This window comes from Carassius carassius, chromosome 13, assembly GCF_963082965.1.
Source record: "Carassius carassius chromosome 13, fCarCar2.1, whole genome shotgun sequence".
In the NCBI taxonomy this organism is placed as follows: Eukaryota; Metazoa; Chordata; class Actinopteri; order Cypriniformes; family Cyprinidae; genus Carassius; species Carassius carassius.
The window spans coordinates 18,165,910-18,180,990 of record NC_081767.1 but is presented as its reverse complement, the minus strand read 5'-3'; the positions used below and the strand labels follow the sequence as shown (position 1 = coordinate 18,180,990).

General features: G+C 39.3%; 1 protein-coding gene across 2 annotated transcripts in view; it reads right to left on the bottom strand.

The window, feature by feature from the left end:
* Positions 1-895: 895 nt before the first annotated feature.
* cfap45 (cilia and flagella associated protein 45) overlaps positions 896-15,081 on the bottom strand; it is a 38,336-nt gene continuing 24,150 nt past the window's right edge. For both annotated transcript variants that reach the window (XM_059564815.1, XM_059564814.1), the window contains exons 6-12: positions 14,838-15,016; positions 14,628-14,757; positions 14,361-14,507; positions 12,382-12,495; positions 12,001-12,194; positions 1,639-1,863; positions 896-1,037 (exon numbers count right to left, since the gene is read on the bottom strand). In XM_059564815.1, the coding sequence (XP_059420798.1) occupies positions 968-1,037; positions 1,639-1,863; positions 12,001-12,194; positions 12,382-12,495; positions 14,361-14,507; positions 14,628-14,757; positions 14,838-15,016 (1,059 nt within the window). In that variant the 3' untranslated portion in view covers positions 896-967. The remainder of the gene's footprint in view (positions 1,038-1,638; positions 1,864-12,000; positions 12,195-12,381; positions 12,496-14,360; positions 14,508-14,627; positions 14,758-14,837; positions 15,017-15,081) is intronic.

The window sequence follows — 15,081 nt, the reverse complement described above, 5'->3', positions numbered from 1 at the left end:
TAGTATCATGTTGCTCTAAGATCCACAATATCCACTGTCATTTATTTAATGCCCTACTTATTGTGGCATGCTATCTTTACCCATATCATTTAAATCAAACAGTTTAATGTAAATTTTAAGTGTAAGTTCACCCAAAAATGAAAATTAGGCTGATGGTGAACAAAGGCCTCCTGTAGGGAATCGCTGCATTTTTGAACGCAGACTGCAATGACAGAGCTTGGAATAGCAATACAGTACACACCTAGGATGCCTCTGGGGTGAGTAAAACACAGCCTATTTTTCATTTTTTGGGTGAACTAACCCTTTAATTAAAGTCCCCGTCATAGAAAAAGTAAATTGAGAAGTGGTTAAATTTGTGAGCCAAGGATTACATTACCCTTGTCATTGGGAATGAAATTGGGAGTACAATAGAAAAAAAAACTGTAAGAACGAATATCCACTGTGAAAAAGAAGTGTTATTAATTAAATTACATTTGAATTTGCAGTGTATTTTAAATCTTAAAAGTATGCTTCCAAAAGTGCATATGTTTTAACAAAATGACTAATAAAGCATGTATTAAAAAGAGTTTTTAACTATACTGTTTTTTTTTTAAAGTTAATATATTTTAAATTTAAACAATTATAAATATTTAATATGTAATGCAATATAACTCCAACTATTTTTTCCCAGCTATTTACAGTTAATATGCAATTAACTTTCCAAAAATATTACAATCAGTTTGCACACATGTTTTCTTGTAGAGTATATTATTTCTGTGATACAGTAAGCACTAATATAAGGAGCTATATTGAGTCAGCCACAGATTCCTTAACATATTTTGTTTAACCTTTAATTGTTATATTCTTTCCATAAGTGATAATGCAATATTTTCCATAAATCCACTGGCAAAAAATATTTTTACAGTTTTATATGTCAGGCCACATTTGTTTATTTAGAGAATCTCCTCCATTTCTTATATTCATCAGTTTAAACAGCTGGAAGGGCTCGAACCTTACGCTCCACATCCTTGTAGTACTTGTCTGAGAGCCCAGCTGCCCTGTGGTAAAAAAGTGGAAAAGTGATTGTGTTAATAATGTAATAAGGTTGATGTGACTATTGAATGACCTTAACAAAATACGTCTGGGAACTAAGGATATGACTCTACAGTACAAGAATCAATTATACAAGAAACTTTTTCTCAGAAAGAGTCTCTGTTTCCCTTTCACATGACCTCTATCATAAATTCCTACAACATGAATGTCATTGCGGTTACATAAAAAAACTCAAATGGCGTAAATATAGAGCAAACACACTACCCTTCCTCTTTTGTAAAGCAAGTGGATTTGTCTTTGTTTCCCCATCTGGATAGCATATAGGGGACCACAGATTGAATTACTAAAAGAATATTCTAAAAGGCATTAGAATTGTTCTCACTTTCAAGCCCATTACCAACAGCCCTGAATGCCACGTGGTATGATATTTTGTAGCTAACGCAATGAAATTCATATATTTTAAAATATGTCACTTCTTAGGCCAGTGTGTTTCCTGTCCTGTATGTGATTGATAATTTTTCTTTCTTTCATTGTTTTTTTTTTTTTTTTAAAGTGAAGTAATTTTCAGCTTATTGTTTTTCTGTCTACTTTACTGTAAGGACATACTTGAGTTCCATCAGCTTCTTTTCTTTAATCTCATCCAATCGTGCTCTGCGATTGCGTGCCTCCTCTTCCAGCCGCTCCCCCTCTCGGAACAGCTCTCTGCGCTGGGTGATGGCCTGCATCTCTCTCTCCCGTACCTGCTGCCTCACGGCCTCAGCATGCCTTTGGATTTGTTGATGCAGTTGCCTCTCTCTTTCTCGTTCTTTCTCAATGAGCTGCTGTTGTGCTCTGGAAAAGGAGTGTACAGCATGCAATCTTCCATGTTATCTTTGTCCATTCTGCCTTCTTCCAGTTAAAATATTCTGATTAGTAATTGTTTACTAATTTACTAAATGAAGTAATTGTTTCATTTTAAGGTTGACTAACTGGGTTTTGTAATGCATATTATATAGCACAATAATCATTTTACATAAAAAACAAAACAAAAACAATCTTGATGTCTTACTAAGCATCTAGCCGTAACATTCTAACACTGCATTATTTCACACTTTACAAGTTTTTTTAAAAAGTGAGATGTATGCAAATTAAACATTTACTGTTTACTGAAGGATCTAATGATGCAGACAGGACTTCAGGAATTAGACAACTGATTAATAATAATTAAAAAAATTCTGACAGGATCTGGCATCTGGGGCTGACGTGGAGGCATGATCTAACATTACATAATTACATTATACATTTAATATTCAACAACTATTACAATAGAAATATGAAAATAGAAAGTGAAAGTCGTGACATTTGCCAAGCATGGTAACCCATACACGGAATTGGTGCTCTGCATTTAACCCATCCAAGTGCGCACACACACACACACACACACACACAGCAGTGAGAATTGAACACACACCCGGAGCACTGGGCAGCTATATATCCAGCGCCCGGGGAACAACTGGGGGTTCAGTGCCTTGCTCAAGGGTACTTCAGCCATGGGTATTGAGGGTGGAAGAGAGCACGGTTCATTCCCACCCACCTACAACTCCTGCCAGCACCGAGACTCAAACCGATGACCTTCGGGTAACTAGTCCAAGTCTCTAACCATTAGGCCACAGCTGCCCTCAATATTTAACAACCAACAGTAATATCTAGGGATACTCGACTGTTTTCAGCAAACAAGGCAAAAGATTGAGAATGATTGTGTACATATTGTGAAATTGTATGCTAACTTTATGCTAAAGTTTCCTTAGAGCCTTTCAGTAATTTCACTCTTTATACTCAGACCTACACTAGAATATGTTAAAATGTGTAGCTTTGAAAGTTGGGTTTATAGGTTGAGATTAGTATAGTTATTGAGATTATTAAAATAAAAGTACAAAGTATATTCAGCAAATGCATTATTTTACATTATATTGTATTCTTTAACCCCTTTTCTCTATTAGTCTAATACCTTATTTCTTTATTTTTCTATTTTTGTCAAGAAAGCCCCAAGTGCAAATGTTGTACATTCATATGTCAATGCTTGGTCTCTGCACAAAATTTGAAGGGATCACATAAAAAAGAAAATGCTGTTTTCATTCTGTTATCATTTGCCTATTAATTTTTTCTTCATTTTTTTTTACAGACGGAGACAAAAATGTAATGCATGTATACAGATGAGGTGGATAAACATTTTCAGGCCATCCTTAAAAATATTTTGGTTTGCAGTAACAGTAATTAAAAAAAAAAAAAGGGTCGGTAGGTCGGACTATATATTTTTTTTCAAGTTTCAATGTAAAAAAAAAAGTTAATTTTTGTGATGGCGATGACGTCGGTATGAATTTAAACAAATTAGCATATTGTGACGTCACTGACTGGGTCTTTAACCGTGCCTTTGGGCTCATCATTGCAAACCTCATTTTGATGCAGGCTAAATAGACCACAAACAAATTTAAATCTTTGTCGTAAACATGTTTATTGCAAGAATTTCAGGTGAGAAAAAAATGAGGTACTGTTTTACTTGCATCCACCAAAAAAACCTGTTTGATTTGAGTGACGAGTGTTCATTGAATCGATTGTAAAATCGATTTTGCATGTTTAAAGTTTTATACGGCAAATAACACCAAATATAGGTAAATCCACGGACAACAGGCAGGAGGAATGTAAATATTATTTATATGTTATTAATATTTCTGATGATTTATTGGCATGAAGTTACGTGCACAATGACAAACAGGAGTGCAACATTTTCGAAAAACAATAAGCAGAGTGGACTGCCATAATGCAAAACATTTACTGCAGGCTTCAACATGGCTGTGCTTACAATTAAATTTCAACAACAACAAAAAAATCGCATAGGCGATTTTCTTAGACTATCAAAAAAAATTTTTTTTTGAATATTCGTCTAATTTAAAATAAAAATCCACATTCGAATGCGCATATGAATTTTAGGTGTGCATTAAGGAAGCTGCATTATGAGCCCCGGTACGTGTTCCATTCCATCTCGCCGCGCGCACAGCTGTGTCTACACAACTTTCAAAGGCCGACGAGCTCGACACGCAGGATCTGCTTTCTCATCTTTCACCTTGTGTACGCGCACGAGATGCGATGACAATATATGTGTCATTGCATTATAAGGTTATGTTAGCCTATCCAGTTGAAGCCACTTAAGAAAAAAAAAAATCAATGTGGAGAAGATTTACAAGAAGGTTTACATCAAAACTGAAACCAAGCCGTTCACACAGAACATAAACCTTATTTTAAATATTATGTTTTTTTTCACAGTCATGTATTCTAATGCTTTGAATAAATATGCAGTAATATTTTGCTCGATGCGCTATCTTGAGCCTCAGAAGAGAAGCAAAAAGCTTTTCTTCACCCTAACTGAAATTATGCATTTAAAATTCCAATACAATTTAGTTTTTTCAGCTATTTTGACAACCCTAGGCGATTCAAGCCCGAAACTGTATGAGACTGAATACCGGCTGAATTCACATTTCTGTTGTAAAAAAGAGAAACATTGTGCAGAAGCATTATTTGCTGTTATGCGTGTTTGTCCGAAGCTGCAGTTGCTGTGTGACACCTGTTCAAAAAAAAAAAAAAAAAAACCTGGACGCGCTCCGAGAAAAGGTCGTTAAAATCATTTTCTTATTTTAGTTTTCGAAACTTGTGTTGGTTGATTCGTGCTTGATTGTGCAATAGATTTTCGAACATAAAGTGACAGTCGACACGGTTTTAGACTAGAGAGGAGAAGGGATGGGAAAAGATCTGGGCACAGTTTTTCCAGAACTTTGTGCCAAGTTAAAGCGGTATCGAGCTGTTTTAATGAATTTTTTTAGATGTATTATGGTGCCCGAACCCGTATGACTTTGAACAGTGACCGCGAACATTTAGTTAACTGCAGCCGCAGCCATCATTACCAAGCGCGAACCGTTGACTCTGACAGTGAGTGAGAGTATGAGACGAAATGAACGCACAGGCCATAGTGTGACATCCGTGTAAACACAGATGACGTCAAGGGTTTTTTTTTTAATTAAAGAAGATAGCCTTCATTTGTATGTAGGCCAAGGCAATTTATATATTTACAATACTTACTTAAATATAATTAATAGTATTTTATTGCGTTTGTATTAGTTGTTTGAAGAGTAAAAAAATAATTGGTCGGTCTTAACGCAAATTTACAATCGGCAAGTCGGTCGGACTAAAAGCAAAAAAAAAAAAAAAAATTGAGTCGGTGCTAAATCGGGTTACGGCAAACAAGAATATTTTTAAGGATGGCCTCATGCCCCTGTACCCACTAACTGTCACATATATGGACGTTTCCCTTGTGTGTGACATCCATATTTGGATTTTCTGGTTCCTGTACCCATTGTGTGTTCGTTTCCAGGTGTGTCTCATTATTAGTTCATCACCTGTCTGCCCCTCGTTATCTGTCTGATTTGAGTTCTAATATGTTTCATTCTCCCTTGTCTGGTATTAAACGTCAACTCTGGCTACCTTGTGTGTTCCACTTGTTGGAATATTAAAGACTCTTTTGGTGTTAACTCCTCTTCTCCTTGTTCCTTGCATCAACCCCAATAGGCGATTGTGACAGAATACCAGACCTTTAAAATAGTTTATTTTGTCTTCCCCTTTGTTTGTTTTGTGTTTTTTTTACAGTGTTTGTTTTCTGTTTTTCCCTGTATTTCCCATAGATCCCCTCGCTGCCAAGTTCACTGTCCTAGCCCGCAAGGACCTTTTCCTGTTGGAGTATGTGGTTGAGTTCAGCCAGCATACTGTTTAAACAGTGCTTGACAACGCTGAGCTGAACTCCCTGGATCCAGGCAAATTACCACTGTCTCAACGATCTCCCACACACCACCGGACTAAGCTGGAGAGAAGCTTGCATCCGGTGTCTGGAGAGTCTCTTTGACCCAGAACACAGCCAGATCCAGAGCCCAGTCCACTATCTCCCTGCTGCGTGGAGCTTAAAGAGCAGGTGATATGGGTTTTTGAAAAGATCTCTTTTGCTGTTTATAATGTAGTTATCCTTAAATGAAAACAATCTTCAATGTTGTTAATCAAAAATGCATGATAAATAAAGATATTGTCTCTCAAAAGAGTGAGTTTACTCTGAGTCACCTTAACGAGTCATTATATTTTCAAATCTTTTGCCTGTTACTGGAGTACGTCACTGGGTGACACATTTGCATAATCCCCACCTGCCCCCAAAATACGAACAGAGTCTGACCTGCCCACAGACACTTTACACTATTAGTCTGTTTACATAATTTTGAGAAGATGCTTTGTTCAAGGATACCATAGAAATACGATTCAAACCAAATTGTAATCTTCTTAATTTGGACTAACAAGCTCTCCGAACCACAACCTGTAAGACGTACGATTGATTATGTGTACATAAGTTATGTGTACATTTTCAAATGAGTGGTCAAAATATCAGATTTTTGTGCTAATATGTGATGTATACCTAGTGCAGCTTTAGGTTTCCAGGTAAAGCATACAGGTGCATCTCAATAAATTACATTTATTTTAGTTAAATAATGTTGTGGAAAAGTAAATTTAAGTAATTCAACTCAAATTGTGAAACTCGTGTATGAAATAAATTCAATGCAAACAGACTGAAGTAGTTTAAGTCTTTGGTTATTTTAATTGTGATGATTTTGGCTCACATTTAATAAAAACCCACCAATTCACATCTTTTTGTGAATTGTTGGACTTCTGGAAAGTATGTTCATTTACTGTACATGTACTCAATACTTGGTAGGGGTTTCTTTTGCTTTAATTACTGCCAGGTTTCTGTAGGTGCGTTAACATGGACACTTTTTGCTTCCATCGGAATTAATTCATTCTGATTGACGAATCCGAACGCAGTGTTTACATGAACGCTAAATAAAGTGATCGGGTTGATATGCGCGTTTATGTCACAAGCTTCTGATCGGATTTACTCTTTTGACATGTGCACACTGCATGAATATACAGAGTTTACGGTTGCTGTCGCATACTATTTTAAAAAGCACACATGATATTTATCTACTTCTGGTCCTAATTAGACGATGACCAGCACATGAACTGTTGTGCTGCTTAAGGTTACTAAAAAAAAAAAAAAAAAAAACCCTTGTAAAAGTGCCCCTTCCCGCACCCAAAACTAGTCATCTGTTGATAAGAGTCTTAAACAAGGAATGGTGGGACGTGGGCCTTCACATACGCTAAGTGAAAGGGGAGTTTTATAATGACAGGACACTTATTCATGACACTTTATTCGGCTGGATGAACACCTCGTACTGCGCGTCATACGTCATTACACTAGTTCTACGTCACCGCGCATCCCTAGTACTTTCCAGTTTCGGTTTTCAATCCGATCAAGTAAACACGTCACAAACAAAACAAAAACAAAAAACATGTCCCCTTGCTCAGATTACAAAAGGAATAAACCAACCCTTTACAATTCTATCGAAATTTTAGTCGGATCTGGCCAATTCAATCTGATTGACGTGTTTACATGTGACTTTTTTATTCTGATTGTGCTTCTAGTCCTATTACGATCGGATTAGTAGTGTCCATGTAAACGCAGCTACTGACAGTGGCCTTCAGCTCATTTGCATTGTTTGGTCTCTTGTTTCTCATCTTCCTCTTGACCATATATTCTCTATGGGTCTGGTCTGGTGAGTTTGCTGGCCAGTCAAGCGCACCAACACCATGGTCATTTAACAAACTTTTGGTGGTTTTGGCAGTGTGGGCAGGTGCCAAATCGTGCTGGAAAATGAAATCAGCATCTTCAAAAATCTAGTAAGCAGAAGGAGGCATGAAGTGCTCCAAAACTTCTTGGTAAAGGGGTGCAGTGACATTGGTTTTCAAAAAACACAATGGACCAACACCAGCAGATGACATTGCACCCCAAATCATCACATACTGTGGAAACTTAACACTGGATTTTAAGCTTGGGCTATGAGGTTCTCCATCCTTTTTCCAGACTCTAGGTAGGACCTTGGTTTCCAAATGAAATACAAAACTTGCTCTCATCTGAAAAGAGGACTTTGGACCACTGGGAAACAGTCCAGTTCTTCTTCTCCATAGCCAATGTAAGATGTATCTGACATTATCTGTGGTTCAGTGGTGGCTTAACGAGGAATACAGAAACTGTAGCCAAATTCCTTGAAACGTCTGTATGCCTTGACCCCAGCCTCAGTCCATTCCTTGAAAAGTTCACTCAAATTCTTGAATCGATTTTGCTTGACAGGTCTCACAAGGCTGTGGTTCTCTCCGTTAGTTGTGCATCTTTTTCCTTCCACACTTTTTCCTTCCACTCAACTTTCTGTTAACATGCTTGGATACAGCAATCTGTGAACAGCCAGCTTCTTTGACAATCAATGTTTGTGGCTTACCCTTCTTGTGAAGGGTGTCAATGATTGTCTTTTGGACAACTGTCAGATCAGCAGTCTTCCCCATGATTGTGTAGCCTAGTGAACCAAATTGAGAGACCATTTTGAAGGGTCAGGAAACCGTTGCAGGTATATTTAGTTGATTAGCTGATTGGCATGTCACCATATTCTAATTTGTTGAGATAGTGAATTGGGTTTTTGTTAAATGTGAGCCAAAATCATCACAATTAAAAGAACCAAAGACTTAGACTACTTCAGTCTGTGTGCATTGAATTTATTTAATACACAAGTTGCACCTTTTGAGTTGAAATACTGAAATAAATAAGCTTTTGCATGACATTTTAATTTGAGATGCACCTGTATAACTGTCTTACTGAAGTAGCTCTGATAATTCATTTCCTAAGAATGTGTCGATTATTGTAGACTGATGTTGTTTTAATTACTTCATTTAATAATAATGTAGTGTAGCACACAGACTTTATAATCATTGTGAAATTGTTTATTTAGCTGCACTGGCAGTTATAGGGTTAACGTGGGCGAGACGAGTGAGTTTTAGGCTGGTGCTCCTGTAATGCAGCTGTTCAGCGTTCTGATTAAACTGAGCATATTTTGTTTGTCGTTCTTTAAACATTACTGTAGACATACATATTTTGGGTTAACAAACTGTATTGTTTTATCAGTTAGTCACATTAGCACTCGGCTAACATACCCACCATTATTTTTTTAAGTGTTCACAGTTTAGATTACACAGTTGTTTTTGTATTGTGTCATTATTATAAGAATGGATTGGCGCACTCTATAATTGTTTTATGTGAAGGTGCTTTGTCAATGGTAGCACTGGCTAACTGGCTCAAGTACTCCTCTCTGTGCCAATCACAACAGACTTGACAAGCTGACCAATCTAATATTAAATGTATATTCTGAGAAAATTAAACCTGTTATTGGGGACTCCAACACAATATTAGGACACTTTAAAATACCATATGACCTGCTCTTTAAGCCCAAGCCCACCGATGACGGACAGAGCCCACTGCGACTGACGAGCCATCGCCAGAGAGAGCGACAATGCTGAGCATTGCCCCAGAGCTTGAGCCTGTAACGTCAGAGCAGGTGCGAGAGTTGGCTACAGAGCTGGCCACAGGGGAGAGTCTAATGGACAGTGAGTGCGCAGAGAAGAGCTCCGCCCCCTGCATCATGGTTGAAGGTGAGCAATTAATGGATCTGGGAATGTGGAAGGCTGTGGAAGGGTCCTGTTCCACTTCACATACGCTAAGTGAAAGGGGAGTTTTATAATGAAAGGACACTTATTTAAGACACTTTATTCACCTGGATGAACACCTCATTCCGCGCGTCATACGCCATTACGCTAGTTCTTCGTCACTGCGCATGCGCAGTACTTGCCAGTTCCGGTTTTCAATCCGATCAAGTGTTTACATGTCCTCTCACTTGGATTAAAAAATGAATAAACCACCCCTTACAATCCAATCAAAATTTTAGTCGGATCTGGCCAATTCAATCCGATTGACGTGATTGCATGTGACTTTTTTATTCTGATTGTGATTCTAGTCCTATTACAATTGGATTAGTAGTGTCCATGTAAACGCATTGTTTTATGTGAAGGTGCTTTGTCAATGGTAGCACTGGCTAACTGGCTCAAGTACTCCTCTCTGTGCCATTCACAACAGGCTTGGCAAGCTTTCCAATCAGAGCAGAGTAGGCTTATGGAAAGGATGGGTTTCCTCTGAACTTGCTGGGAACTAATCAGTTTGGAATCATTGGCAAACGACTTTAATATTAAATGTATATTCTGAGAAAATTAAACCTGTTATTGGGGACTCCAACGCAATATTAGGACACTTTAAAATACCATATGACCTGCTCTTTAAGCCCAAGCCAACCGATGACGGACAGCCAGAGCCCACCGCAACTGTCAAGCAATCGCCTGAGAAAGCGACAATGCTGAGGATTGCCCCAGAGCTCGAGCCTGTGACGTCAGAGCAGGTGCGAGAGTTGGCTACAGAGCTGGCTACAGGGGAGAGTCTAATGTACAGTGAGTGCGCAGAGAAGAGCTCCGCCTCCTGCATCATGGCTGAAGGTGATCAATTAATGGATCTGGGAATGTGAAAGGCTGAAAGGGCTTCTGTTCTTGAGTTTAGCCCAGAGAAATTTCCTGTTTCTATGTCTAGCCCAGAGAAGGCTCCTGTTCCCATATCCAGCCTTGAGAGAGTTCCTGGTCCTAAGTTAAGCCCGGAGGCTCACAAATGCCTGCCCACCCACCCTCTCCTCAACTGCTGTTGCCTGGCAGCCCTTCTGCTCGCCCTCAACCCACCATCAATACATTATGATCTTCGTGGGTCTGCCATCCTCCATTGTCACAATGGCTGCAAAATCCATAGTCTCCACCTCTAGCCTTTGAGACCCAGGCTCTGCCTCGGCCCGTTTACCCAGCGCCTCCACCATGGCTCCTATCTCCCTCCTCTCCGCCGTGGCCCATCAGTACATTGGCTCCACCAGGTTCCCTTGTCCCTCTGGCTCCACCTTGGTCTGTCGTCGACTATCCATCGCCACGTGACTCCACCTTAGGCTCTTTCTGACTCCTCCATCTCTTCGGCTCCTTCTCTATCCTCTGTCGCTCCGGCTCCACTGCAGCCTTCTGGATCCCTGCCTCCACGTTGGTCGCCAGTGCCATCTGCTCCAACTTGGCCCTCCGGATCCTCCTCGTCACCCTGGCTCATCGGATCTCTGCCTCTGGCACCTCCACCAACTGCTCCACCGCAATCATCATCACTTCCTCCTCCATGGCTTCTCCCTCTGGCTCCTCCACCACCTGCTCTGCCGCAATCATCAGCCCTTCCTCCTCCATGGCTCCTCCCTCTGTCTGCTCCACTGTGGGTCATCATTATGGCTGTGGCCTGGGTCCCACTTAGCGCCACATGATCCAAGTCCCTCCTGTCATCTCCCTGGCTCCACCCTCCATCTGATCCACCCTCGCTCCTCCGGTTTCCTCATTGGCTCCTCCCTCCGTCGTCACCTCCCTCAACTCTGTCTGTCGGCCCCCTCCCCGATGTCCACCCTCTTCCTGAGCCTCCTCCCAAGTTCCCACCCGTCCATCCCTATGTTGTTCCTATGGTGCGAGGATCACCTTCCGAAGTGGGGGCGAATATGGACTGTCTGTGTGTGTTTTCTCTTTTGTGTCACACATACTGTACATAATTTTTTTTTCCAGTTCCTGTAATCAGGTGTCTCATTATTAGTTCATCTTCCTCACCTGTCTGCCCCTCGTTATCTGCCCTATTTAAGTTCTAACCTGTTCCATTCTCCTTTGTTTGTTGTCAACTCAAGCCTCAACGCCGTGCTACGTGTGTGTCTCCTGGCTACCCTGTGTATTCCCCTTGTTGGAATATAAAGACTGTTTTTTGGTGTTAACTACTTTTTCTACTTGTTCCTCGCTCCAACACAGTAGATCATTGTGACACTAGCCACCTTAGTAAGCCGAGTTTTTGGTCCTCTGTGTTTCTAAAACTCTGTGTACGGCTGTGCTAATTGGATGTGATACATGTGATGGTGCTTATACCTCAGGACCCTCTCAAACTCTGCTCTCTCTCGTCCAGCTTCAATGGACAGCAAGTGCTCCTTATGAGTCACTTGCTCCAAACGAGTAGCCTTTAGCTTCTCTTCCACTTCCAGCTTTCTCAAAGTCTGCTCTTTCTCTTTTCTTCTCCATTCCCTTCCAGCCGCTTCTTGGTTCCTCCGTGCCCTGATCTCATCCTGTCAGTTCAGAGAAAAACTCATTTATTTGAATCCAGAAATTAATAAATTTCTCTGCCCATGTATCAATTGCCATAAACAAATAAGCTTTATTAAATTTGTGATATAAATGTATTACACCATCATGGGTGAACAAGAGGATGCATCTCATTATATGAATAAGTAAAGTTTTATGAGGAGAATTTACCTGCTCAGCTTTATGGTCTCTGTCTCTTTCTTGAAGAGCTCTCAGTCGCGCCACTTCCTTCTCTTTTTCTTTCTTTATTCGTATCTGCTCAGCTTCATACTCTGCCTCTCGTTCCTAGAGTGCATCAAACACATCTGGGATTAAGGGGGCTTTTCAGCTTTGATGGGAAAAGTTTATGTTGTTTAAGTTCATCTGCTTATGTTTTCAGGCCTCTGAAGCTTTTAAATGAATTTTGCTTGTCTCCACATCTTCATCTGATTAATCCAACATTGTTCACATTAATCAGTAGATCAGAATGTGGTTCAGTGGCCCACTTAATTAAAGTTACCACAAAACTAATGGTTTGGGAAATAAATCAAACTGTTGCTTTTTCACTATCACTGACAAACGATGCCAGATGCAGTGTATTTTAATCAGAACTATCTGTGCAAGTAAAGAATTATCAGTTCTTTTGTGTTGAAGAGTTTATCTTTAAACACTATTTCTGAATAATTATTTCTATATACTTTTTTTTTTTTTTAGAAGGCCTACTATGGTTTTTGTTTCTTGCTTAAACATACTGGTGGATATTTGTTTTTGTGTTGATATACTCTTACATATTCAGTATTAATTAAATTGATCATGGTGAATAAGTGGAGGGTAACTTCTCCCTTGCTACCTGTCCTCCTTGTTTCATCCTAAATGGCTCTCTTTCTCATAGGCCTTATCCCAAATGACACTCTTCCAGTGACTCTGTCTCTGCATGCCATTTGCCTCTGTACTTCAAGTCACTTGTGTGTGTTCCTAGTGCTGTCACTGTAATGTTACTGATAGAATGCATATCTGGGCAGACAGTATATTTGCAAAAATGCAATCACAGATTATATATATAAATGGTAAAACAAAATTCATATAATTTCCATAAGATTAAGTTTTCTCTAAAGTAGTGACATTCTGCTGTTGCAGAGTGTTCTTATGTAAACTACAGCAGTGCTAGTGCATTAAATCTTAAACAAGACGAACAACCTATCAAAATATAATTTAAACTTGCTCATACCGAAAAAAAAAACTGATTTGAAAAATAATCTGCTGTCCCTAATAATTAAAATTATGCAGAAGAATTTGTGAACTGCATCAGCTTAACTGATATATATATATATATATATATATATATATATATATATATATATAATATTTTTTTTAAAGAATAGAATTAGAATAGTGAGTGCTAAAGTTAGAGGGTCAAATAAAGATGGAAGAGATCTGTTTTTAGCTGATTCTTGAAGATGGCTAAGAAATCAGCTGCTCAGATTGAGTTGGGCAGGTCATTTCACCAGGAGGGAACATTTAATTTAAAAATCCGTAAAAAAGACTTTGTGCTTGTTTGGGATAGCACAATCAACGAAATTCAATTGCAGAATGCAAGCTTCTAGAGGGTGCATAAGTCAGAAGTAATGAATATGGGTAAATGTGTGCAGAGCCAGTGGTGGTTTTTTAGGCAAACATCAACACATGGAAATTTATACGAGCAGCTAATGGTAGCCATTGCAAATTGATAAACAGAGGTGTGACGTGTATTCTTTACGGCTCATTAAAAATAAATCTTGCTGTCGCATTCTGGATTAATTGTAAAGGTTTGATAGAACTGGCTGGAAGACCTGCCAAGAGAGCATAGCAATAGTCCAGCCTGGACAGAACAAGAGCTTGAACAAGGAGTTGTGCAGCATGTTTCAAAAGAAAGGGCCTGCAGCAGACAGATCGAGCAAGATAAGTATTGAAGATGGTATTTGTATTCTGTTCTTAGCAGTATTAGGGCTTCAACTGAGAGCAAGGCAGTCTCAGTTGATTAAGTTATGTTTTATAAAGAAATGGATTCAACTGATTTAAATTAAAAATGGAAAAACTGCATGGACAGTCTGCCTCTAATTATAAAGGCCTAGTTTAAGATTACAGTTGTGGGTGTTGAAAGAACAGAGAAAGCCATTAAAGACTTTTCTTACCAATTTTTTGCGTGTATACTCTACAGCTCGCAGATCTGCTAATCTCTCTTCTTCCTTTTTCTGCTCTTTAGCAAGCAAATTCTCTTCATTTATCTTCTGAATCTCTTGAAGTAAATTCCTCTGCTCCTCCTTCTTCCGTTCAATGGCCTGTTATAATATCACACACAGAGATGAAGTCACACATACTTATCTATGTGAGTTACTATTTATAATTATTTTATTAAACTATTCATAATTTGAACTCATCTAGAGATTCATTGCATGTACCTTGAGCTCCTCCATCTGCATCCTGTCCATGTTTTCCAACAACTGCTGACCCTCCTGCTCCTTCAACTCATCCTGTAGCATTTTCTCCTCCAGACACATCTGGATCTGGTCCAGGATACACATCTTCCCACTTCAATAACAACCACACATCAACCACAGGCAACATAGCATTGTATTTAGAGTATATAGAATACAGAGCGTGATTCTTACTTTATCCTTTGCTGCTTTCGCAGCTGTTCAATTTGTTCCTGGGTTTCTAAGGCCCGGCGACGCTCCACCTCCATCATGGCATCCAGTCTCTTCTCTTCCTCCAACCACTCTGCACTGTTGAGTTTCTTCTCCTGAATCTGCACATCCCGGACAACATGGCACTGCACTTCCTGAATTAACTGAAGGCAACGAAAGGCAAAGGCAACATTTGCATGGATGCAACATTACAGTAAGTAGGATATAT